The 25709-nt window shown below is 46.5% G+C and overlaps 4 protein-coding genes across 4 annotated transcripts; all 4 read right to left on the bottom strand.

Annotated features, from left to right (window-relative positions):
• Positions 1 to 36: 36 nt before the first annotated feature.
• LOC4331966 (40S ribosomal protein S3a-like) lies at positions 37 to 2521 on the bottom strand. Its single transcript, NM_001402086.1, has 6 exons — positions 2391 to 2521; positions 2167 to 2272; positions 1222 to 1359; positions 966 to 1151; positions 670 to 870; positions 37 to 583 (listed from the first exon to the last, which is right to left on the bottom strand). Exons 1-6 carry the CDS (start codon positions 2447 to 2449, stop codon positions 485 to 487), a joined length of 789 nt encoding a protein of 262 aa, NP_001389015.1. The 5' UTR covers positions 2450 to 2521; the 3' UTR covers positions 37 to 484.
• A 2540-nt stretch (positions 2522 to 5061) lies between these two features.
• On the bottom strand, positions 5062 to 6253 carry LOC4331965 (cysteine-rich and transmembrane domain-containing protein WIH2). The gene is made up of 3 exons (XM_015774538.3): positions 6021 to 6253; positions 5601 to 5934; positions 5062 to 5422 (listed from the first exon to the last, which is right to left on the bottom strand). Exons 1-3 carry the CDS (start codon positions 6067 to 6069, stop codon positions 5377 to 5379), a joined length of 429 nt encoding a protein of 142 aa, XP_015630024.2. The 5' UTR covers positions 6070 to 6253; the 3' UTR covers positions 5062 to 5376.
• A 7520-nt stretch (positions 6254 to 13773) lies between these two features.
• Positions 13774 to 15866, bottom strand: LOC4331964 (uncharacterized). Its single transcript, XM_015773278.3, has 3 exons — positions 15370 to 15866; positions 14805 to 14971; positions 13774 to 14251 (listed from the first exon to the last, which is right to left on the bottom strand). The coding sequence occupies exons 1-3, from the start codon at positions 15635 to 15637 to the stop codon at positions 14039 to 14041; spliced, it is 648 nt and encodes a 215-aa protein (XP_015628764.1). The 5' UTR covers positions 15638 to 15866; the 3' UTR covers positions 13774 to 14038.
• A 6659-nt stretch (positions 15867 to 22525) lies between these two features.
• Positions 22526 to 24035, bottom strand: LOC107276330 (heptahelical transmembrane protein 4). The gene is made up of 2 exons (XM_015773755.3): positions 23623 to 24035; positions 22526 to 23522 (listed from the first exon to the last, which is right to left on the bottom strand). Exons 1-2 carry the CDS (start codon positions 23928 to 23930, stop codon positions 22691 to 22693), a joined length of 1140 nt encoding a protein of 379 aa, XP_015629241.1. The 5' UTR covers positions 23931 to 24035; the 3' UTR covers positions 22526 to 22690.
• Positions 24036 to 25709: the final 1674 nt, after the last annotated feature.

Below are 25709 nucleotides of genomic sequence, written 5' to 3'. Positions count from 1 at the left end.
TGATTTATTATTTTGTGGATCAGGTTTGTAGAATTTGTAGAAGACAACGGTCCATATATCATCATGCAGCCCAAAAAAACATTTGGCGTTCTTTACTTTACATGCATTGCACTTCGACATTTCTGTGGTAACTGATAACTCACAGCTACGCGGCTTATACCTTCCCACGGATCAATGGCGAGTACAGCCTTTTTATCAGGTTGCAAAAGCAAGCAAAGAAATTAAAGACTGCCAGGATCAAAACTACTCCAGACCAAACAATTACTTCAAAATTCTTAACTTCATCATCAAGACCAAACAAAGCAAACGCATAGACTCAAAAACATTCATTTCTCATCAGAAAGCAAATATGCAGCTGGCAAGTAATCCCAACAAACTATTCAGAATATCTGCCATTGACACAGGCTAGGATGTTCACGATCCACAACTAGATAGCTGTTTACTTGTTGTCTAAATAAACGGGCAGCAAAATAAGTGATAATCTCTACTCGGCAGCAGCGACCTCCTGCCCGGCCATGGCCTCATCTTCTGCAGGCCTATCAAGCTTCGTACCGATGTCCTCCTTGGCATAGTCACCATGCACCTGGAACAAGAGACAAGTCATGTCAAGTTTGTTGATTGACACAACATACAAGCCTGAAATGAAACGGTACTGAATGCAACAGTCACCTCCATGAGCTTCCCCAGGTCAAATTTCGGGGCCTTTAGAATCTTCACTTTGCGGACAAACACATTCTGAAGGGGGAAAATACTGGATGTCGCCTTCTCAATTTCCTTCCCAATAACTTCAGGAATGAACTTTGAAACTAGCTCTTTCAAATCACAGCTTGAAGCCTGGTTGGCCATGATTTCAACCATCTTGCGACGAATCTGGGCAGATTGCAATCAAAGACAGTAAATATAGCAGCTGCTCAACAGTGGACCAATATACATCAATCAGTAAGAGACCTTGGAAATGAAATTACCTGTCTGATCTGACTCGCTTGAGCATAGCAAGTCCTCTTCACCTGGTTAGGCCGCCGCTTGGTGAAGCCGATACAGAACAGACGCAGCATGTAGCCGTCTGTGGTTTTGACATCCACATGAGCCTCAATCAGTGTCTGCCACTTCTTAACAAGTGATCTGAGCTTATCGGTAGTAAACGACATGCCCTACAATAGAACTGGTTAGCAACAAAATAAATCTAATAGAAGTAATTTTCTCCTATGAAGGAATAATTACCCAAAAGTTGGTGAGCACGTTCTTCCCTTGCACATCCTCAGCACGAAGTCTGATCTTCCTGTACGCCTGATCCTCATCGTTCTGGAGATCAGCTAAGGAGACCTCAAACACTCTATGCTTTAGGCCCTCAGAAGCAATCTAAAACGAAAGAAATATTGAGAATCAGCAGATGACATCATAAATTATGACAGCTACAGGTTTAGAGGTTGACAGACCTAAAGCATGATGAACAGACAAATTAAAATAATACCTACAATTGAAGCACTGTAACCATCAAATATATGAACAAAATTACTCATATATCCTACATATGGCAACCCCAAAACTCTACAGTGAAGAATGTTTGTACCCATTGCAGTACAGTTATACAGACGTCTTAAAACAGCACAAGAATCCCTAACAAGTAACAACAATATGGCATTATGTTTTATTATGCATACTAATACTGCATAGTGCATAACCAGAAAAACAAAGGCAGGTAAACACACAAATTAGTGAAACTAGAAGACAAACTCAATCCCACACTAAAGGAAGCTCTCAACAATTGAACCACGCTGTTTGACGTTTGATGAAATAAACAATTGGGAGGTACAACTAGACAAGCTAAACCAGAAGACAAATCTATTCGGAATAACTAAGCTCATCCAAACCAGCATCTGTAACCTCTCATCAGGAACAAAAATGGAACTAACATGCTAATAATACATCATATATTTCCCATGCTATCTTAGCCCTTAGTACAGCATATAGATCAATCCTACCATACGCAGTGCACACACACACATAGCAAAGTTACAAAATTTGCAAAATCCATCACATGGCGAGTTGACAATGTCAAGGTCGTATAGATCCCTTCGTTCACAGGAAGGGTTAGGCAGCAAACACTTAGCGCAAACACAACAGAGAATTATACAACGGCCAAGAACAAGGAAGCGGTGCTCATACCTTTGTACCCTGTGTCCTGGACACGAGGGTCTTGCCGATGTTCCGCACATTGAACACCGACGGGGCCTTGATATCATACCAGTCCTTCTTAGCAAAGGGATCGACGCTGCAAGAAATGCAAAGCTGCATCAACAACCCATGTAGCGACTAGCGAGTAAAAATGAAGGGGTTTGGATCTCTAAGCAGGAGGAGGAGGAGAGAACGGTGGGCAGGAGGGCACTCACGTCTTCTTCTTGGATCCCTTCTTCCCCTTGGAGATGCGCTTGTTCTTACCTACGGCCATGGCTGACGCTGCTCCAGGCGCTCGGCGGCGGCGGCGGCGCGAGAGAGGTGGAAGCGGCGAGGAGAAACCCTATCTCCGGATCGACCCGGGGAGCTTTTATATACGCGAGGAGGTTTGAGGGTTCTGGCATTTGATCGTACGGTTGGATTTGGCGCTCCACTAGATGGACGGCTACGATGCGTAAAGGCCCATTCGAGTCACCTTTGGACGGCCCACTTTAGTGATGCAGGAATGCTATTAGGCCCATGCTGCATATTAACATTCTCTAGAAGTAAAAATCATTTCCTACAAATAAGATGACATATCAGTGAAAACAAGTTAAGTATTGGATATTCGTAAAAATCATATCTAAAAAGTTTTATAAATTTATGAAAAAAAAATACTAGTAATGGGTGTAGATATGAAATACATTCTGACCAAATCTCAAGTTCAAACTCAATTTTATTTAGAAAAAAAAGACAAGTTTTGGGTGAATAGTAATTCATCCGAATTTTGTTTTTTTTCTCTTAATCGAACTTGAATTTGGATTTAACATTTGGTGATGATGTATTTCATATCTATACCTGTCTCCAGTAAATTTTTCTTGAATTTACAAAACTTTTAGATATAATTTTTATGAGTTTTCAACATTTAGTTCGTTTTCACCGTATATGTCCCCTACAAAGAAAGCTACTTACTCCAACATCCAACATGAAATTCACTTCCCCAACGAACACATTAAACTTAGGTCCAGAAAGTTAACTCCACACAATTATTTTTTAAAAATGTAGCAGCAAGAGTCTATCGTGTATATCGTGTATCCCTGTTGTCTTTTAGGGTACTGGTTGATACTAACTTTAGAAGACTTCCCACATAATCTTGATGTGTACTCCCTACCCATTATAAAGCAAAGTACTACTTTAGATCAAAGTCCAACATCATGGCATCCACATCCTAGTTTTTGCCCTAGAGAATCATACATAAAGCATTCATGAAGTGCATTTACAGAAAATCTAAGTCTAGGTCATATGATAAAATCCCAAGATATGTATGAAAATCTCCAAATGTAGAGCTGAAACCAATTGACATCACAACAGAAAAAAGAAACCTCCATGATTCGCATGAGACCAAATTAGAAGTAAAGGGTCTGGATAGATATGTGAGCACTAATATGACCTTAAACATGTTTGTGCGGCAACGAAGCACCAAACGAAGTATTTCCTCCATTTCAGGTTATAAGACGTTTTGACTTTGGTCAAAACAGATTGACTTCAAGTTTGACCAAAATTATAGAAAAAAATAGTAATAGTTTCAACCCAAGACAAATTTATTATGAAAATATATTCAGTTATTGATTTGATGACACTAATTTAGTATTATAAATATTGCTATATTTACACATAAACTTAGTTAAACTTAAAACAGTTTGACTTTAACCAAAGTCAAAATGTCTTATAACCTAAAACGGAGGGAATAGCTAACATGAGAGCTCAAGAAGATGCGAGTACCTAGTTTGCAGGATGCACTCCATTGCTTCGCCTCGCACTCGTCATCGTCACCCCTGCTCGTTCTCGCCTCAATCCTAACGACGGCTGCGACAAAGACCCCGTGTCATCTGTGGTGGAGCCACCTCCCGGCTAGGTCAAGCGACCGTTCGGGCTTCGTCATTGTCGTCTTCACTGTCGATAACCGTTAACACTTAGGGCCCCTTTGAATCAAAGGATTTATGTAGGAATTTCATAGGATTCAAATCCTATAAGAAATTTTTCTATTTGGCCCTTTGATTCAAAGGATTGAAGCTTTCCAAATCCTATGAAATTCCTATGGAATGGTACATTGCATATGGATTTTGGAGGAAATTTAGCAAGAGCTCCAACCTCTTTGGAAAATTTCCTTTGAGTCTATCTCTCTCATCCGATTCCTGCGTTTTTCATGCGCTCCAATCAAACGACAATTCCTGTGTTTTTTTTGTGTTTTGCAATCTTCTGTTTTACACTTCAATTCCTGTCAGAAACCCGTGTTTTTCCTATTCCTCCGTTTTTTCTACCCTGCGATTCAAAGGGGCCCTTATAAAAATTAATCAATCACTAGAAAATACTACTCCGTTTTTGGAGTATTAGTTTGTTTGGACTCGACGACATCGTTCTGTCCGAAAAGAAGGAACGGAAAACGTGTGATGGGCCTGGTCTATGGGTGGTAGCGCCTAGCCAATTGCCAATTGCGACCTGTGTACGCTATAGCGGGTTTTGGGCTTTGCATTTAGGATAAGACGGGCTTAAACACGCGAACGAGCCGTTGGCTCGGTGGTTGGGCCGCTCGGTGGAGCGCCCACCACCCGCGTTCGAGCGCCACTCGACGCGGGTTTCGCACTGGGGTTTTATTCCCCTTTCCTTCTGTTGCAGCCTCACACGTGGATGTGCCACATTGGTCAGGGTGACATGCCTGTCACGTGCGAAGCCAGTTAACTTCGTATATCTCTCAGCCACGTGCAGCCTTTGGGTATTTGCGTAGATCTTGGTTGTGTGTAGTGTGCGTGTGGTGGTGTGAGTTCGTGCGTGTGAGTTCAGATACTACAGCTTATACTTGAAGAGTTGAGGCTTAAAAAAAAAAGACGGGCTTATACACACAGTTCGTTTTCCAGGAAACAAGAAGAAATGCGATCGAATACCTAAGTAACAACAATGAAGTTTTCACCGGAGCAGAATTTGAGTAATCTTCTTCGATCATCCCAGCCAGACAACATATAGTCACGCACAAGTTACACAACCAGATGTCCACTTATACATGCACCTCGACAGCTACAATCTATTCAAGTGTACTACCCAACCAGAGTCTAGCCTGCGATGACGTAGAAAGGACCATCCACGTACGTCGTCGTGTAGATTCCCTCCGAGCACGCCATTTTAGCAGGGCTTTGCATTCGGTAATTCGATCGTCTCTCCTCGTCGTCAGAAGCATACGTCCAGGAGGCAGCAGCAACAAAGGGCCGCGAGGCTGACCACGTATACAAGGGAATTCAGAATACAAGAAAAACGTGATCACAGCTGCATTCAGAAAGTTTTTTTTTAAAAAAGAACGTGTTGGAGTTGTGTCCCTCCTGAAACCAGAATTCTGAATTCACAAGGCTTGACAGTGTGGTGCGAGGTTAATTACGTTGTTTGTGTACACGTACCATCCCTGGCAGAACGAGGGGCGCTCGTGCCGGTGCGGCGGGGGCGGCGGCGGCTGCGCGTACGGCGGCGGGTACATCTGCGGCGGCGGGTATCCGTACGGCTGTGGCGGAGGAGGGTACGGGTGCGCCCCCGGGTACCCCATCGGCGGCGGCGCCTGCGGCGGGTACTGATGGTGTTGGTGGTGGAGGTGGTGGTCGTCGACGCCAACGGCCTTCCCGTAGGCATCCATCGGCGGCGGCGGCTGCGGCGGGTACTGATGATGTTGGTGGTGGAGGTGGTGATCGTCGACGCCGCCGGCCTTCCCGTAGGCATCCATCGGCGGCGGCGGGTATCCTGGTTATCAGAGCAAACCGCATTTTTTGTTCAGGAACAAGATAACATCTGCAAGTCTTGTGATTGGCACGTCTGAGTGTCTTGACCTTGTGGCGGGGGGACGCCGACATGGGCGTGAGGATTGTAGTAGCTCATCGATCGATCACCTCGTGTTGCTGCAGCCTAGAGACGCAACCAACTAATCAAAGATTGGAACCTGGAAGAATGTGGTGGCCGCTGTCTGTTTCGATCTGATTCGGAGGACAAGAAACGGGGAGGAAAGAGAGAGAGAGAGAGGTCGAGACCGGATCGACGACGGAGTTTATGCTAATTTTGTCGCGGTCATTGCGCGCAAATGGCAAGGGAACCATGGCTATTATCGGCAACAATTAAACGACGAACACGGAGGACCGGACGGCTAGGCTTGAGACTCGGCACTGACACGGTTTTTCATCAGACTTTTTTTTGCTTAGGCTAGCCTGCTCGGTCTTGAAAGCAAACGAGACGAGTCACTACCATACGAGGAAAAGGGTACCACTATCATACGAGTAAAAAGGGTACAATGCCAGGCCATGCATGATGCATGCAAAATCTTTCGCCAAACTCGGGCACTGCGCGGCATGGAGGAATTTGCTTCGTCCGGGGATGCTGCAGGCACTTTTCTTGTCGCAAAAAGGCACGAGGCATCGCCGCTGCGTGCACGCGTGCCACAGTGCACACACAGACACAGATACCAGCTGCAGCTGCAGCCCGGAGGGTAAACTACTAAACTCACTCACTCATGCATCACCGGTCATACTCATACCACGCATATCAGGTCATGTCACTGTGGCTTTAATTTGCCAGTCCAACCCATCTCCCACACGCATCCATCCATTCCACGTCCCGAACGGCACTGACGAAACCCTGAGCAACCCAATGCAATGCTCTTTCTCTGATCATGGCTCAGCCCAGAGACCAGACCCAGATCCCCACGTGTATGTTGCTGGAGTATTCGCCGTTTGGACCGGGCCTGCAAGGCTGCAACGCGAGACGAGCAGCAGTCAAGTGACCGGGAGGAATTAGCTGAAGCTGGCGAGGCTTTGCTTCCTGAATTGTCAAGCTCACGGGCGAGTACAAAGTTCGAGCAGTGCCTCACGCTAGGTAGCAGCTGTGTCTAGCTAGCATGAATACCTGATGGTGGACGGGCCAACCGACGGCCACTACCCGGCTCGCTCATGGACAAAACTGGGCTCCGAAATGGAAATTTCGGTTGGCCGTATGCAGAAATTAACGTTGTGCATCTTTCACATTCTAATCGCTGCAGGCATACATCACTTGTTCGTGCTCTAAACTTGCATTAGATTTCGCACTTAAGAGGGCTGAGATTGATAATAGATGACGTCGACGATACGTAGGGCTGAGAGCGCACCTGCATGAATCAAGATCTTCTACCAAGTGACTTTGTCACTGACATGTGGACCCAATAAATCTTTAACCCATATATTATATCAAAGACACTGTCAGGGTTATGAATACCACATACCTAATAGTAGTTGACTAAATCTCAACAGGATCCACTACATACCATGTCCTATACGGAAGCAACCTTCAGATATAGGAGGAGTTCCGGATAAGGAAAGACAACCAGAGTTCTACATGGAAACGACAAGGACTACTCAGATTGTATCCATATTGGTTTCCCTAGTTCTACTTGGACAAGGGGGCGCCTATGGGCATAAATACAAGCCCCCCTAGGAGGAGAGGGAGGAGGATCAACACCCAACACAGACAATATAGAAGCCTACATACGTCAAGACACGCCGTCGGATATCGACTTCAGGGATAAGCACGGCTAGTACCCTACGGTGTCTCCGGATATTGTCAGGAGAGACGAAAGCGCTATCTCTGATCTCGCCGGGCACGGATTCGAGGAGGAAGGCTATCCTGTTGTCGACTACGAGTCAGATCGTCAGACCGCTATGTCGACAACAGTTAGATAGGCTACCCCAAATATTATACTGGTATGATTATCATGAATAAGAGCAATACCGGCTTCGGCCAACAGGATGTATGGTTATTACCTGACAATTTAGGGGCCCGAACCTGTATAAAAATCCTCGCCTCCGTCTCTTTTACCTCAGTCTCGCGTATATCTTAGTACCAACGATCCCCATACTATGCAAATACCAGAATCGCGACATCAAACGTCGACAGTGGCGCGCCAGGTAGGGGGATTTTGGTGCTTCAGGTTTTCGACGAGATGGGTTTAAGAGATGGATTCTCCAACAATAAGTTACTCGACAACTTCGGCTCTGAGAGATCTAACCCGAACAAAGTACGTTCCCCCGACGAGATTAAGATCATCATCGTCAACAAATTGATCTACCTCACCAATCGGAGTACTTGAGCTGACCGTGGAGGACAATAGTTCACTACTTTGTCGGCGCCGGCTATATCTTCGGGTCACAGTGTCTGCTCTGAAAATTCACTAGAGCCGATCGGTTGACCATCTAGCCGCCAGATCAACGCCATCACCGAGGAAACCGGACGACTCATCCCCTGAATCCTAGACGACTACGTGTGCTCGTATGCTGTGTGGGAATGGGACTCTAATTATCCCTTGCCGTGACAGGAGACTTGCGAGGCCACGTAAGTCATGGGATACACGGTCAACAAAATTACCGATTTTCTACCAACTGCACATGCACACGTGGCTCAACTCAGATTCAAAGATCAGACAACACACATCCATCAGATTCAAAGATCAGACAACACACATCCATACGGCATACATGCATGGTGACTTTAGTTATATGTGTATATGCCATCCGGACAAACCAAAGGTATTTAGTAGGTTAATTTTCAAGTTAATCTACTAATTTCGTAGATATATCCGGCATATATCAACACAGGTACGCATTATTTTATATGCAATTTACCGTACCTATTTTTTCCGATCTATACAATATTGTCAGATCAATAATTCATTATGTCTACCTAGAGCATGTTTTTTTATACAAAATCTATTGCGCGAGTGTCCCCGATGTTAAATCGACTACGGTTTAACACTGGGGGCTCGCTCTATTTTCTTCCGTATAAATCATGATTGTTTACGGTTTACATAATGCCTGATATTTACATCTTCTCGTCATATCCTGATAATGATAGAAGATCCATGAAATTTTTGACTACATACTCGATATTATCTGCTATATGTCTTGTCTTCTAGAAAATATTTTTCAGGAACAATTGAGCACTCGAGTAGGTTATGGTCAAGTACGCCGCATTATCGAGAACGATCTCGACAAATGCAGAGTCGTCGCGCCCAACCCACCAACGAAGACCGACGACCTATCTCATAGCACCGGCCATGGCTGGACTACTCGAGAAAAGGTTGTTAACGGATAATTCCTCGCGAACGCCGTCGGCTTGATCACCCGACATGATTGCGAACGGACATCCGGATATGGTACAAGTTGGGTGTGTGAGTCATGCTGGCCACATGAGACGCACATAATAAACCAACTCTAGCACTTCCATTGGTGTTCGAGAGATAATTATACTCGCTCGCTAGTCCTCGAACCAGTACGTAGCAATCTCTCACACCGCAACTTCCATTGGTGTTTGAGAGATAATTCTACTCGCTCGCTGGTTCTCGAACTAGTAAAACGTAGCAATCTCTCGCACCATGACTTCAGATGGTTGAGGAACAGCTACGACTAGTCTTCGACCGGCAGCGTAGCGGTCCTCGTACCATGACTCCAAATGATCGAGAGACACCTACTCACTGGTTCTCAACCAGTCAATTCTCCCACTACCCTGACTTCTACTGGTCGAGTTTAAACTACACCTGGTTCTCGATCTGCGGTGTAGCGATTCTCCCACTACCTTTATTTCTAGTGGTCGATTTTAGACTACATCTGGTTCTCGACCAGCGGTGTAGCGATTCTCCCACTATTTCTACTTCTAGTGGTCGAGTTGCAACTACCACCTGGTCCTCAACCAGAGGTGTAGCAATTCTTCCATTACCTCTACTCCAACAAAGTTGACATCAGATACACAATATCGCCAAGTGTTTTATCCAGAGATCCCTTACCACAAAAGACACCTAGCGTTGAAACCTATCCTAATGTCCCTTTACGCTGTCTTGACAAGACCTCCGAGGAACATAAGGGAACTTCGGCTGGGGACGCCCAGAGCCGATATGGCCTTGTCGGATCCTTCAAAGACGAAAGACCATGTAAGATCTGGTCGTGTAAGAGTTCTCGCCGTGCGTATTAACCAAGCCATGTAATCAGAAATGGATTTTCCAACTTCACGGCTGGGGGCTAGGATCAGTGCTTGTTCAACTGAGGCAGGTCAAAGGTCCAAGAGCCTTATCTTCCGAGAACGATTCTCCGATGACAAGGCTGGGGGCTAGAGAGAGTGTATAACTCAACAAACTGACTGATCGAAGTCGGTAAAAGAGTAGACGCTCATATACAAAACATTGGTCTGTAAGTTTAATTCATTTTCAGTTTTCCATAAATTCTATAACATGTTACCCTTTGAGCATTCGCTCGGGGGCTATTTCTATCTAATATTCTTTTCTGAGTATTGATTTCAGGAAAATTCTATTCGACATTGTCGAAGACTTCATGTCTCTATGGTTCTACACCAAGATCGACTAAGGCGAGTATGACAAATATTGACAAGGCTCCATCGCAGACTCTGCGCCTTCTCGATCACTCGAGAGCGGTTGGTGGATATCGACAAGGAATACGGAATGAAAAGATGGTGTACCCGCCGAGATAAATTTCTTGACTTCAATCCAAATTCTCGATTACAGCAAGACAGGAGACTTAGTCGTATGCTCTGTACTTTCTTGGTTGACGTCGGAGATTGACTCAGACAAACCCTTTAGGTGTCCGCACGAGGCTGATAAAGAAAATCTAACGCTATCTCTGAACTCACCGAGAACGGTCACGTGCGCTCGATTACAGTTCCTCCAAGGTCTGCGGTTGAGAATATGAACTCGTTCATTTGCATTGAAGTCGGGGGCTACTGTCAGGGTTATGGATACCACATACCTAATAGTAGTTGACTAAATCTCGTCAGGACCCACTACATACCATGTCCTATATGGAAGCAACCTTCAGATATAGGAGGAGTTCCGGATAAGGAAAGACAACCAGAGTTCTACATGGAAACGATAAGGACTATTCGGATTGTATCCATATTGGTTTTCCTAGTTCTACTTGGACAAGGGGAGACCTATGGGTATAAATACAAGCCCCCCTAGGAGGAGAGAGAGGAGGATCAACACCCAACACAGACAATATAGAAGCCTACATACGCCAAGACACGCCGCCGGATATTGACTTCAGGGATAAGCACGGCTAGTACCCTACGGTGTCTTCGGATACTGTCAGGAGAGATGAAAGCGCTATCTCTGATCTCGCCGGGCACGGATTCGAGGAGGAAGGCTACCCTGTTGTCGACTACGAGTCAGATCGTCAGACCGCCATGTCGACAACAGTTAGATAGACTACCCCAAATATTGTACTGGTGTGATTATCATGAATAAGGGCAATACCGGCTTCGGCCAACAGGATCTAGGGTTATTACCTGACAATTCAGGGGCCCGAACCTGTATAAAAATCCTCCCCGCCGTCTCTTTTACCTCAGTCTCACGTATATCCTAGTACCAACGATCCCCATGCCATGCAAATATCGTAGTCGAGACATCAAACGTCGACAGACACAGTAACTTGAAGATAGATGATCTCAATCCCCTGCTATCATGTGTCATTATAGATAGATATTCCTTACTCGGTAGGCCATTCACAACCCGAAGACATAGTGAGTGGCGCTTTGTTAAATCAAGTCGGAGTTGTCCCTCCGGCTTAAGCCCACATAGTTTGTTCGTGTGGCTTCTCGTGCTTTGTACGATGGCACATGTGCCCTATAGGGTTGAGGCCATGGCTCACAAGCTACGTTCGGTGATCAGGTCTCGCCTTTCCCACCACATGCCCTTGAGTTGTTCTTGGCGGTTGGGAAAAGTGGTGGTTGGAGAGAGGAGAGGAAGATCAAGAGGGATGAGGGATGATAGGCAGAGCGGGTGGAGGGGGGCAGATCTACAGGGAGGATGCGACTAGAAAGAACTTGCTATTGCCATCATAGGGTTGGTCTGCATTTTTTTTTTGGGTTTTCTTGTCTTAGACAAGGACATACGATGTAAGTGGCTACCGATGGTAGCAACCTTCATGGGGAGCGGCTACAACAAACCTCTCATCGGCAGTTGTCACCATCGTTGATAACCCAAACCAGGATTAAGGTGGAGTGACAGTTAGCAGTGCAAGGACCACAGTGATGGCAAATGATTAGATCCATCACCAAATTTGGAAGCTCGCGTAGGTTCGTCCTCATTTGGTCCGTGCGTCCACTGTCCTTTGTCTCTCACTTGAGAGAAGAGGTTGTGGCGTTAGAGCTCATTGTCGAGAGGGAGGCACATTGGTGCCAAATGTCAATCCCATAGAGGGGTGGGGCAAGAGGGGGGATGAGAGTAGTGAGTTTATATTAGTTTATGGATTTTTGGTATTAGTGCAAAAATCAGGAGTGACATGTTTTTTTAAAAAAGACTGACGTAGAAAATAGAAGATGTTATTTGAAGTCACTTATAATATAAGAATACTTTTAGATGAGTGGCCTTAGCTTTTATAGAGGGCTGCTATACAACGGAATCCCGTTCGGACGGGATGATACCGGTTAGGTTTCATGTTTCGATACCTAACCGGTATCAGGTATAACTATCAAGTATCAGGCGATTCCTACCACGTATTAGATGATACTTGCGAGGTATCATGTGATCCTATCAGGTATCATGCGATTCCTACCACGTAGTACGTGATACTTGCGAGGTATCAAGTGATACCTATCAAGTATCAGGCTATTTCTATCACGTATTAGGTTATACTTGTAAGGTATCAGGTGATACCAATGAAGTATCAGGCGATTACTATCATGTATCAGGTGATACTATCAAGTGATACATACCAGGTGTCAGGTGATTTCCATTAGGTATCAGGTGCCCCCACCATCCATGTCCCACTCCGGAGCTTGGCGCGGCGGCTGCGTCCCCCACCGTCCATTCCCCACGCCACACCGGAGCTCATAACCAGCGGTGGCAGCCAAGCTCGTAGGGAGAGACAGAGATAGAGAGAGGGAGAGAGAGAGAGAGACTTGAGCGGAGAGGGAGCCATCCCATAGCAGCGCCGTGATGGGAACTACAACACTACTGGAGAAAGGATGCGCAAGTGGCGACGGTGCGTCAATCCGGCGTCGACGCCGAGGAGGAGGCACTAGAGCTAGGCGGGAGGGTTGTGCCAAGGGAGCTCATGGCGGAGGTGCTACGTCGACTGGGGCCTAGGGGGCGTCATGGGCGACGCTGTGGTCAGCCGTGGCTAGTGTAACTACGGGGTGAGGGGCAGCGGATGAGCTGCGTCTCCGTGCCGCCGGCGTCAGCCTCTCGCGTCTTAGGGAGGTGGAGAGGGAGCGATCCTATTAGGATGGTATCCCTTCCCATAGAATTCCTCCCTTTTATATGGCACTTGAAACCACTCAATAAGAACGGCTTTCATTGCGAATACTGGAAGCAATACGTGGTGTCTCTCGTCTTCTATTTACTAACCTGTTATCAATTATTTAAAAGTTAATTTTGTAGTTGATTTTTTAGGGTTTTCATGGTAGTCTTTTTTAGCATGATTTTTAAATCATTAATAACATAAATATATAGATATATTTTTTTACCTAAATATGGTTTTTTTATTGCTTTGTTCTCGCTTATCAGCTGTCTGGACACAGTAAGAGCTAGATTATTTCGGACACATGCAAGGCCTCTTAGGTGCAAACTAAATGGAGTATACGATCCGTCACGTTACACCCATCATCAATCCATAGTATACGTACATGCATCAGCTGGATATATCCACAAGGTACTCGTAGCTTTATTCTACATGACTTGTCACGCTACACGTCCAGTGAGACTTGTCACTACTTCACTTTCTACAACTGCAGTACTACGCTGTGTGCTCGGAAACGACGAGTCGACGACGAAGTCTTGCAGCCGGCTCGCCGTCGGCCAGCCTGAGCCAGTGGGTCGGCCTCACCCTTCCGCAATGCTCTGCAGCGCCGGTCTCCATTGCCGGGCGACTCGCCGGCCGAACACCACCCCGTGCGGCGGCAGCAGCGCCTCCAGGTCGCAGTCCGGCTCGGCCGCCTCGCCGTCGGCGTGGTCATCAATGTCGCTCTCCGGCTTCGGCGCGGCGGACGGGCTCGCCCTCGCCACGGGCTCCGGCTCGTCACTCTGGCGCATGACCTGGACAGATGGAATCTTGAGAGTGAGTGGATTTACTGGATATTCACGAGGACATGAAGAGTTGTTGCCATGGCCATGTCGACAGTTTAAGGTAGCATAGTTCTGTATAGTGCACTCCGTTCGTCCAATAATATAAGATTTTGAGTTTTTGTTTACAACGTTTGACCACTCGTCTTATTTAAAAAATTTTAAAATTATTATTTATTTTATTTGTGACTTAGTTTATATTATCTATAGTATATTAAGCATAACTTTTCGTTTTCTATATTTGTAAACAACATTTGAATAAGACGAGTGGTCAAGCGTTGTAAACAAAAACTGAAAATCTTTTATATTGTGAGACGGAATGAGTAGTATAGTTTGGAAATAGTAATGGCGATTTGCGCGTGATTCATTAGGGCTTCAGATTTGATCCACCGATGGCGACGGGTCAGATCACAGGGGATTCTGGGAGCCAGCAATTGGGATATGATATCATGATACGGTGCACGTACAAGCAAACGGCAAATGAAATTCCGTAACAGGGAGAATGCATTGGGCTTGGACGTACTACCTTTGCGAGTGACCGGCTGGAGTACTCCTCCTCTGGCGCGATGCCGCCGCTGCCTCGCCGGCGGCGAGGCTTGGCGGGCTTCGTCTCCTCCTCCACGTCATCCTTGGCCTTGATCGTGGCACGGCTTAGCTTGACATGCCGCTTCGACGCGAACTCTCTCAGCACCTCTGGTCACACACGCACACGAATACACAATCATTCAGTTCACTTGGCAACTAAAAGCGACAGGACCAAAATAATGGGGAAAAAAGTGAAGACTAATCGGAGATACCTCCAAACTTTCAATGGGAACTCCAGAAATGCAAGAGAGATGATCATAGACGACACCAAAAAAGTAGAGTAAATGGTTCTCCTGCCGTTTTAGTCAAAAAAAAATGCAATTTTTGCGAGCGCGACGGGCACGAACTCATCTTTATCATCAGTGTGCTGCCAATTGCAGCATGCTTGCGAGCACATCCGAATGACTGAATCTGACCAACTTTTAGGCGCAAGCGTGCGCGCGGCGCGGCACACGCGCAATGCAACCAGAGCAGACGGCGCGGCGTGTGTACTAGTACGTGCGTACCTTCGAAGCTGACGAGGCGGTAGACGCGGCCGAGCAGGAGCGTGTCGTCGGGGCGGAGCAGCTTGAGGTGCTTGACGGGCGCGGCGGCGGGGGTGGCCGAGGAGGCGCCGGCGGCGGGAGGCGAGGTGATCACGGCGGCGACGTAGTGTCCCGGGTTGGCCGCCATGACGGCGCCCGCGGACATCGCCCAGTACGCGCGCTCCGTGCGGCCGCCGCCCGGGTGCTGGATGACCACCGTCGCCACCTCCGCCGCCTGGCAGTTGCCCATCTGCGCCGACCCGCGCCGATGTCGCGCAACGCCCGTTTCTTGATCGCGCTCTCCTTTTGTTTCTGTAGGACTGTAGCTAAGGTTGCGAGAGGCTTGGCGAGTGAGCGCCGCAGGTGGAAGTGGCTAGCGTTTTATACTGCGTTTTGGTTGGTACCACTCATATGAGAGCACACGTGATACGTGGCGAATAGAGTGCATTTTCCATTAATCAGTACGAGTAGGCGAGTAGCTCGGTTTTCTTTTACATTTTTCATTTTGCAACGTCCTACTAAAAGACAATCACCATCCCTTTCATCACTCATCAGTTCTCATTGTTTTCCCCAATGTTTTTTTGCATAGGAGATTGATTAGTTTCTGAAGACAACAAATCAATCTCGTTCATTTAATTGCTTCACTCAATCACGCATGACACACCCGAAGACCCACTGACCCACACACTCTCTGGAAGCCTTTGCAACACTGTCCATAATCCATTCTGTGTATCAGCGAAACAGTTTCAGACTTTCAGGCCACTGCCCGGAGCAACCGAGCAAAGCATGCAGTGCCAGACACTCCTCTAACCGGAGCCTGCAGTAAGCAACCAACCCGGACGATCCGATCTCTCCCCCTCTCCTCGCTCCGGCCGCGTCCACGGCGGTGGTTACCTCATTGCTTTCACCCAAAGCAGCCGGTTTGGTCGGATCCCCATATTAAATTCACTACTACAAACCGGCAGCTTTGCACGCCCCTGAAAACGCTAAGGTGGTGTTTGGATCTAGGACTAAACTTTAGTCTCTGTATTTAGACACTAATTTAGAGTATTAAATATATACTACTTACAAAACTAATTACATAAATAAAAGCTAATTCGCGAGACAAATTTTTTAAGCCTAATTAATCCATAATTAGAAAATGTTTACTGTATCATCACATAGGCTAATTATGGATTAATTAGACTCAATAGATTCATCTCGCGAATTAGTCCACGATTATAGATGGGTTTTACTAATATTCTACGTTTAATATTTATAATTAATATCCAAACATCCGATGTGATAGATACTTTTAGTCTCATCTAAACAAACAAGCACGCATCACGCTCTGGCGAGAGTCTGAAGAAGCCCCCGAACACGCATCCGCAGCGGCCAGCGATAGGTTAGGTTGAGACGGGCGTGTCACCGTGGATCTAGCGCTTGTCGCGTTGCAACACGAGCATATATGATCAGCGATTATGTAGCAGGCAACGCATGGATTGGATCGGTGTTCAAGCAACGGTGCCCATCCATCCATCCATCCATCCCAACCCCTCTCCCCTGCAGCCTGATCTAGCAAGACGCCATGGAAATGGCCCGAATGCGACACGAGCAAGTGTCCGCCTCCACACTTTCTTCTCGCTCAAGGGTAGCGGCGCGCAGACGCTGCGATTGGCACAGCGATGAGGTGAAGGCTGCGACGATGCGCCTGGAGATAAGAAACTGCGAGCCTAAGCAAAGCAGAGAAGCTCTCTCTGCTTCCGTTCTTGCAACAACTCCCACTGGCTGGATGCGATAACGTGTAATGTACATGGTCCCGGCACTCGGTTAGCGAAGGCGCGATCCCGTGCGTTATGGCGGACGTATCCGGTTGTTTTGTTGCCATGGTTAGCGTCGTTGTTCAATGTTGATGGATTAATGATCAAGTTAAAACCGCCTTTCTTTCTGTTGAGGATCGGCAACGTGGCACTCGTGTCGCTCGCTGCTCGCCTCATTTGCTTCAACCAGGGGCGTCGTCTGAAAAGCGCCGATGAACTGAAGAAACATCGCGCCGGGGCCTCGGTTGACAGGAGTCGTGTACTACGTTACTTCTTGACTTCTCGAGGATCTCTTTAGTTTCTGAAATTGGAGAGAAGTTTAGAAAAAATTGGTAGTTTAGAAAAAAAAGTTATGAGTTTATGTGAGTAGCAAAGTTTTAGATGTGATGTGATAGAAAGCTGAGAGTTTGGGAGAAGATTGATGTGAACTAAACATAGCCTTGGTAGAAAGCAGGTGTTCAATAGACACGATTTGGTATTAGTGAGCCCTTGGCAGGGAGAGGGGATGCATTCATGGGCTTGGGCTGCATGTGGATCTGATAGTTCAGCCCAAGTAATCTCTAACATGGGCCGTTTGGGGAAAAAGTACACCGAAGATTCACTGAGATACAAAATCGTCCACCAACTACAAAACCAGATATATTAGATCGTTCATCTTGCAAAACCGTTCACTTTAGATCCTTGGTTGGTTTTGTGCCCGGTTTTCTCCGACGTGAGTCAGCGTGGGACCCACATGTCAGGGTGACCACGTCATCACTCTTTCTCTTTCCCCTCTTCTCTCACTTCCTTTCTCTCATTTTTCTCCCCCGTCTGGGCAAGCCGGCCAACGGGGCAAGGCGGGAGGAGGTCGGGCGACCGGCGACGGGCGACGCGGCGGCGGCAGCAGCGTCGACGGCGACAACGTGGGAGCAGGAGGGTTGCCCCCCACGCCGTCGGCCTCCGTCGCCTCTCCACCAGCTGCCATGGATAACGACGGCGGCCTCCTTGCTCTCCCCGTCGCCGTTGTCCGAGGAAACTAATGTCACACTCAGTGGCGTAATCCCTGACCAACTCCACTATCGCCACCTCTTTCGCCAGAGAAGTAAGTTGCTCAAACAACATCTCCTCGCTCCCAACCTCCACCTCTTCTGTAACCCCTAAAACAACAATGAATCACAAATTCAAGCAAAAATCAACTCGCGAAGCACAGTATTTAATAAATTTTCCCTTAATAAATCAGTAACAAGTGTTTTGTCTGTGATACTTGGTTCAGAGGTGGAGGCATTCAGGGCAGCGAGGCAGCCGCGGACATTACTCAGAGCGGTGCCGGCGGCGCTGCAACTGGAGGAGTAAGCTGCGGCGGCGGCCGCTAGGCGGACGGAGTGGTCAGATACCGAGACCTCGAGCTCCGCGTAACGCCCGCGGATCTCGGCCTCGACGTTGGCGGCCACGGCGAGGTCGGCTTGCGAGCAGAAGCGGGAGTCAAGGAAACGGCGGAGCTCCGGGGTGATGTCCGCGGGTCGCGAGAGCTGACGGAGGCCAGCGACGTGGGAGGACTGGCGCGGGAGGATGAGGCGGAGGCGGACGGCGCCGACGGGGAACGCGATGGGGAGAGCGAGGAAGCTGCCGTCGTCATCCAGGCCGCGATCTGGCGCCCGCGCCGTTGGCGGCAGCAGTGGCGGCGGCGTGGGGGGCGTCCCTCCTGCTCTCACGTCATTGCCGCCGCCGCGTCGCCCGTCGTTGGTCGCCGGCCACCCGACCTCCTCCTCTCCCGCCTCGCCCGCCGGTCGGCTTGCCCATACGGAGGAGAAAAATGAGAGAGAGGAAGGCAGAGAAGAGGGGAAAGAGAAATAGTGATGACGTGGTCACCCAGACAGGTGGGTCCTATGCTGACTCAGCTGTCACGTTGGAGAAAACCGGGCACAAAACCACCAAGGAAACTAATATGAACGGTTTTGCAAGTTGAATGATGTTCTATATCTGGTTTTGTGGTTAAGGGACGATTTTGTAACCCGATGACAAGTTAAGGGACCTTCGGTGTACTTTTTCCGCCGTTTGGTTATTGTTTCTCAAAGGAATAAGTTACTTTACGTACGTCCCTCAGTTTGAAGCCAAGTTTGAACCACATCCTTCAACTGCAATAAAAAAATACTGAACCCCATCTTACAAAACCAAGTTAAATAAGGTCAGTATGGATGATTGTTTTGATTGACTTGGCATCCCAGTTTGAGAAAAAAACATGTGGGACCTACATGTAGGTGAACTTCTACCTATCCCACCTATCCCCTCTCTTCCCGAGGAGCAAATCGGCGGAGAGAGGAGCAATGGCAGCCTGATGGGGAGATTAAGACGGAGGTGATAGTGGCGGTGGGAGGTCGACGATGAGGGGGCTTTGGTGGTTTGTGGCAGCAGAGGAGATTAAGAGGGAGACAAGAGAGTCAGTGAGCTAGAGCTCATTGGCCGTATGCAAGAAGGCAACAATGGTAGTGGGCGGCCGATGAGGATTGGGTCGTGGCTGTCTAGGCGGTGAAGAAAAAGCAGGATGTGCCACCGCCGCCTGTCGCATAAGGGATCGACGACCGTCGGGAAACTCCTAGGAAATAGAGGGGAGAAATGTAGGGGGATGGGGAGGAAATAGGTTTGGAGAGGTGGAAGTCATCTTAATGCAGGTCTCATGTTCTTATAATTTTTCGTTTTGCTTGCTAGGATGCCACGTTAGTTAAAAAAATCGTCCATATTATGTTAGGATTTAATTTAATCTGGTTTCACAAGATGGGGGTTTAAGATTTCAGGTATTACGGTTTGAGGATAAGATTTGAACTCGACATCAAGATAAGGGATGTCAAGTGAACTTATTCCTTTCTTAAAGTGTCTTGTTTGAGTGGGCTGACATAGAGTAACAGGCCAAGGGCCCTTCATATTGATCCGATACCAATTTTAATTTAGCCGTCAGTTTGGACGGATTTCCCTACTGTCACGTGTCACGACTCACGAACACTACGCGAACGATAAGATGATTTTTGCACAATTCCACACGTTTCGTTCGTTCGTTCACATTTCCCACCTGAATCTGTTCGCTACTTCGCTGAAGGCCAGCGCTACTACTGTTTTCTGCAGCCGCCATTCAACAGCGTACACACGAGCAAACATCGCGGAGCGGCCGCGCTGCCATCTTTAAGTTCACGCACGTTTTGAAAGGTTCCCCGTTTTTGGATCTCGCGGTTTTGTCCGGTGCCTCGGTATTGACTCGACCGGCCCAAAGGGCAGAACGACAATTCTGACGGCGCCACTGCTGCAGTCGAGTCGACCCCAGTTCGCGGTCGCCGGCCGGCGCAACCCGCGCCACACGGCTCGGCGCGCACCGCTTGACCTCGTCTGCTGCTCAGTTTAAGTCCGCACACCGGAGAGGCCAGGAAAATCTTGCCAGTGTTGCACGCCCAATTATGAAGTCTGCATAGTAATTGTACTCAAGTGATTACCAGCCGCGCATGTGCGTAGGGTTTGTGACACCTGCAGTTTCTATTGAGATCAACAACTTTTTAAATAATTTTGTTTTTCTTTATCTAGATTATGAGGCATTATATTTATATCTCTACTATTATAAAAATTAAAGATATTTTTGTCGGTACTTTTGATACGTCATCCGTATATGAGTCGGTTCTTAAGTTTGGTTCGCTTTTGGAATAATAGAAGGAATCGTATAATAAATCTTTTTAAAAAAAACTCGCATGCTAACTTGAGATGATCGGACTCTTAATTGTAGCACATGATTTTCTAACAAAATATATATCCAAGCGAATTTAACACAGTAAATTTTACCTTAACTAAACCATATAATAATAATACGATTAAAATAACCTTCACCCGTTACAACGCACGGATATTTTTCTAGTACTCTATAAAAAATAAGCAAGGAACCAGAATATTGGTAATTTTAGCTATTTCGGATTCTCGTAATCGACTTTCTCATAATATCATGTTCTCATGTTCTATTTGTTTCAGTTTAGAATTATTGTAATCTAAATTATTAAGTTAGATATTAAACTATATTACAATAAACTAAAGTAGAATAAGCTGTAAGTTGTTGTTTATTTCAGTGGATTATTGGAGGCTTTCAGTGGATTATTGGAGGCATGAATTACTTGGTTTGGAAAACTAAGGGGCTGTTTGGATGGGAGAAACTAATTTTAGTCCTTCTCATAGAAATATAAGTCCCTATGGGAGGGACTAAAAATTAGTCCTTCCCATCCAAACAGGGTGTAAAGTTTACAATGCCCTTAACTATTTGTTCAGATGGATGACAGAGGTGGGAAAATTTCTTCAAGTCTCTAGGGGCATTGAGTCTTTAGTCACTCAATAATATATAAAAAAACACCTTTGGAGGAGATTATCATATTTTACTAATATGAGTTTATATTATAATAATCTATTTGTTTGTTTCAGATTAAACATAATAACCTAGATTATAATAACTTGAACTGAATCAAGTAGGGCCTTCTAAACAGGGCCCTAGGAAATAAATTAAGAACATTCTCAGACGAAAGCATGCACCTAATAGCCTTATCGGTCGCCCTATATGAAAATAGCCATTGCCAATAAGTTTTAAAACTTAATTTTGAAGTTAATTTTTGAATATTTTTAATGTCGCTTCTTTTTCAGCATTAACTTCTAAGACACAGTTTTATCCATAATTTATATTGTATGGCTTATAATCAGCTCATAGCCAATCTTTTGATATGGTCTAGTCTTCATATAATGTTCATTTATTGGCCAAAATAGAATGATGGAATAAAAATTTACTGGAATTCTATAAAAAAGAATTGTTTTGGGGGCATTGTGACTGTTTTCTTTAAGAAAAGAAGATTGTAATTGTGTTAGTCTTTAAAAAAAAAGTATGACTGAACTGTTCAAATGTCCTATTTCCTTTTACATTTTGTCGAGCAAATTTCCGATGGTCAAATAATGAAGTAGTACATTCAATTTACACCCTATAAGCATCTCAAAGGTCCACACTTTACCCTCAATTTTAGCATATCATCTTCTAATATCATGTCAAAACACACACGAATGGCGGTGGTATGCTTGAAGGTATCACTAGGTCCACGATAGTAATACAAGAAAAACAAGACGAGTAACGAATAAACATGTAGAGAATCTTGCATCAACTATGACGATGGAAACTCGCTAGTGCTTGTTGGTTGAGAGATTTGGCTTATGTGTATATCTGGGGCTTCAAATGATTTCTCATATCTCAACTCCCGTGGCTCCTCTACAGTCTAAACAAGGGCTTAAGAAGTTCATAGAGACACATTTTTTAGGAACATGGTTAACCATCTTTCTTTTGTGTTAACTGGTTCGAATCACAAATTGGTACATGCATGTATGTTCACTTTTTGGAAGGGTACAAATACAACAGTAAATAACAAAGAAAAAAAAAGAACAGTAGAAAACAAAATCCGTGCCGAGTCAACAAAGGGTACACGTAGTCAATTTTGTACGATGCCAGCGCAGCATCCTCGAACGCCTCAGCAAGCTTCCCCGTCCCTCCAGCTGAGGTAGACCACTCCGGCCAGGTAGTGCGCGTAGGCGCCGGCGATGACGAGCACGTGGAACAGCTGGTGGCTGTGGCCGGCGAGGTCGAACTTCCCCGGCATCCACCGCTCCGGCACCCTGGTGGCGTACACCACCACGCCGGCGAGGTAGAACGCCCCCATGACCATCTCGTAGCCCGTGGTGAGCACCGCCTCCGGGCGCGCCCCGAACACGAGCATCTTGTGCACGATTGGAACGAGTCCTGACATGCCCATGCACGCGAACAGGCCGGCGCGCGCCCACCGCAGCTCGGGCTTCTCGAACACCGGCATCAGCGAGACGGCCACCGCGGCGGCGCCGAAGAGCGTGATGAAGCCGAGGTAGAGCGTGCGGAAGAACGGGTCGCAGAGGAAGGTGTAGTAGACGAGCGGGTAGAAGGAGGTGACGATGAGGCCCGTGATGCCGGCGTAGTCGAGGCGGAGCAGCACGTAGCTGGCGTGCTCCGAGTGGCAGGCCAGCAGGTGGCACGCGCTGCTCATCAGCAGGCAGAACATGGCGCCGCAGAGGTACGCGTAGAACGGCCAACGCGCGACCTGGTCGCCCGCCGCCGACAACGCCGCCGCCGCGAGCTCCGATTCGACGGACACGTTGCGCAGAGCCTGCACTGCCATGGCCGCTCCGTTGCTGCCGTAGCTCATCATCATCAGTACCATTGGGTTGCCGGTGTTGTTGGCCATGGTCATGGACGTCGCGGAAGATTCCATGGGAACCATCGTGGCGGCGCACACGGTGAGCGCGAGGAACATGAAGAACCCGATCAGATGCCTGCCAAGATACAGCAAGAAACGCTTGTCAATCAAAGCACCCAACCTGTTCCATCTCGCGTGCTTAGGTCCAGACGTGCTCTGATCGATCGAGTGCTTACGTCCAGACGTTGACGGTCTCGTTGTGGACGGCGAAGGCGCTGAGGAGCGCCTGCTTGATGGGCCACTCGCTGCGGTAGTAGTCGATGATGAACTCGTTGTGCTTGAGGAAGGCCGGGAGCGCGTCGTAGCTGACGAGCTCGTACTTGCGCTCGCAGCACCGCTTCGCAACGCCACCGTCGCCGCACTTCTTTCCTTCCAGGAGAGGAGACTTCAACGTCGCTGCTCTGTCCACGGCCGCATCGGCCGCGACAACGGCTTCGCTACGGATTGTGGTCGTCTTCTCCAATGTCACCGTGGACGAAGCCATCTGGGCGCGCTGCCTTGGGATAAAACCAGTATACGCTCTGTCGTGTGTGGCTCAGACAACTAATACTGTCAATTGGAGTTGAGAGAGGAATGCACAATCGAGCCTGGTTGCATGGTTTGGTTTCTGTCTTGCGTATTTATAGGCGTACGTTGCAGCTGCTGTCGAGTGTTGACATGAGCGCGAGTGCGCTAACGTACATAGGCGTCGGAAATTCGGCGACCCTACAGAAACGGTCCGATTACTGGAACGGCGGGCGCCAGGATGCGAGAAAAAAACACCGAGGCCTCTGCCTCATCAGTCAGTGTTTAGCGGCGCGCTATATTTAACAGACCACACAAATACTGTACTACGACTAATTATTCTCCGGTTTTGTAATTAAATCTGGCGCCAAGTATGTTATTCATTATTAGTTAACCCCTTTTATTATACTGTTTTAAAGATATATGTTATTAACATTGTAATACTTATATTATGAAATGGTGAAAGTATCAAGCTTTTCCAAAAAATGGGAACCTTTTCGTCAAGTCAATACATGTCGCATGATATCCATGCCAGATGTCACGTATAAACATTTTGATCACCATGGCAAGGTCTGCCACATCATCGGCGCGGCTGCCACATCCCACATGCACCATGCGGGAATAGCTTGTGCAGAACGGCGAAAGTGTAGCTAGAGGTCGTCCACTTTTTGTGGCTTCTCTCTCGTAAAAGAACCATCAGGAGATTCAGGATAAAACCCAAACCGATTATCAACAGTACATGGGCGGAAGTAGGGATGAAAACGGATCAAAAACGGACGGACACTAGTTTCATCATATTCGTTTTCATATTTTTTTATCGGAATCGGAATCGGAATCGAAAACTCGGATACGGAAATGAAATCGAATATTATCGAATACAAATACAGAGCGAATACGAGACGGAACGAATACGGTAGCGAATATTTACCGGTATATAAAAAACCCCTCAAATTGAGTTTCTTGATAAAGGAAGAGATATCGCTTATTATTTTAGTTCAACATCTCCAACATTTATATCGTCAATTTTGTAGACGGTCCCACAACTGTATGTGAAAAATCGATTTTCATGGCTGTTCCTCTAAGAGATCCATATGCAAATATGATTATCATTTTCTATTCCCAATACCTTTTACTAGATGTATAACTTACTTACCATTATATAAATTGGAGATGTTATTTATTTTACTTCACATCTTCGAAACTTGTAATGTTTGTATTATACTTTAAATGCTTTCAAATACAAATGTTATAAACTAAAAAGTGGTAGATCCCATTGAGCTCTATAATTTTGATATGGAACACATCTCCATCAGATGTCGTTTGAATTGTAGATCTGAGATTTTGTAAAAATTAATATGGTATATTATATTGAATATTTAGACCCTTAAATGACCTCAAATAATAAAATAGTCAATAATAAAGTTGTAGATCTCATCGAGCTCTACAATGTTGATATAAAGTTTGTCTTCATCTGATTCCGTATGAAAAAGTTATGCATATATACGTGTTTTTTCTAAAATTTACTTAATGTCTGCGGATATCCGAAAAAATTCCGGATAGTTTCCGACCGTTTTCCGATTCCGACGGATAGTACCCTTACTGTATTCGTTTTCGTTTCCGAGAAAAAATTTCCGAATTCGTTTCCGAATCCGAGAATTTTCGAATAATTTCAACCGAAACTATCCGAATTTAAAAAATGGTCCGGATGGATGGATACTATTCGAACCAGTTTTATCCCTAGGCGGAAGTGCGCGCGAGC

This window comes from Oryza sativa, chromosome 3 (assembly GCF_034140825.1).
Source record: "Oryza sativa Japonica Group chromosome 3, ASM3414082v1".
Taxonomy (NCBI): Eukaryota; Viridiplantae; Streptophyta; class Magnoliopsida; order Poales; family Poaceae; genus Oryza; species Oryza sativa.
Note: the sequence above shows the minus strand (reverse complement) of the source record. Positions and strands in the feature narration are given on the sequence as shown.

Excerpts from the sequence above, each read along its gene's own strand:
- LOC4331966 (NM_001402086.1), bottom strand. The coding sequence starts at position 2,449 with ATGGCCGTAGGTAAGAACAAGCGCATCTCCAAGGGGAAGAAGGGATCC. Across the intron at positions 871-965 it reads AAGCGAGTCAGATCAGACAG|ATTCGTCGCAAGATGGTTGA; the intron begins GTAATTTCATTT and ends CAATCTGCCCAG. Across the intron at positions 584-669 it reads ACCTGGGGAAGCTCATGGAG|GTGCATGGTGACTATGCCAA; the intron begins GTGACTGTTGCA and ends CTCTTGTTCCAG.
- LOC4331965 (XM_015774538.3), bottom strand. The coding sequence starts at position 6,069 with ATGAGCTACTACAATCCTCACGCCCATGTCGGCGTCCCCCCGCCACAA. Across the intron at positions 5,935-6,020 it reads CGGCGTCCCCCCGCCACAAG|GATACCCGCCGCCGCCGATG; the intron begins GTCAAGACACTC and ends TCTGATAACCAG. Across the intron at positions 5,423-5,600 it reads CCCTCGTTCTGCCAGGGATG|CCTCGCGGCCCTTTGTTGCT; the intron begins GTACGTGTACAC and ends ATACGTGGTCAG.
- LOC4331964 (XM_015773278.3), bottom strand. The coding sequence starts at position 15,637 with ATGGGCAACTGCCAGGCGGCGGAGGTGGCGACGGTGGTCATCCAGCAC. Across the intron at positions 14,972-15,369 it reads CCGCCTCGTCAGCTTCGAAG|AGGTGCTGAGAGAGTTCGCG; the intron begins GTACGCACGTAC and ends GTGTGTGACCAG. Across the intron at positions 14,252-14,804 it reads CCAGCCGGTCACTCGCAAAG|GTCATGCGCCAGAGTGACGA; the intron begins GTAGTACGTCCA and ends CCATCTGTCCAG.
- LOC107276330 (XM_015773755.3), bottom strand. The coding sequence starts at position 23,930 with ATGGCTTCGTCCACGGTGACATTGGAGAAGACGACCACAATCCGTAGC. Across the intron at positions 23,523-23,622 it reads GAGACCGTCAACGTCTGGAC|GCATCTGATCGGGTTCTTCA; the intron begins GTAAGCACTCGA and ends GTATCTTGGCAG.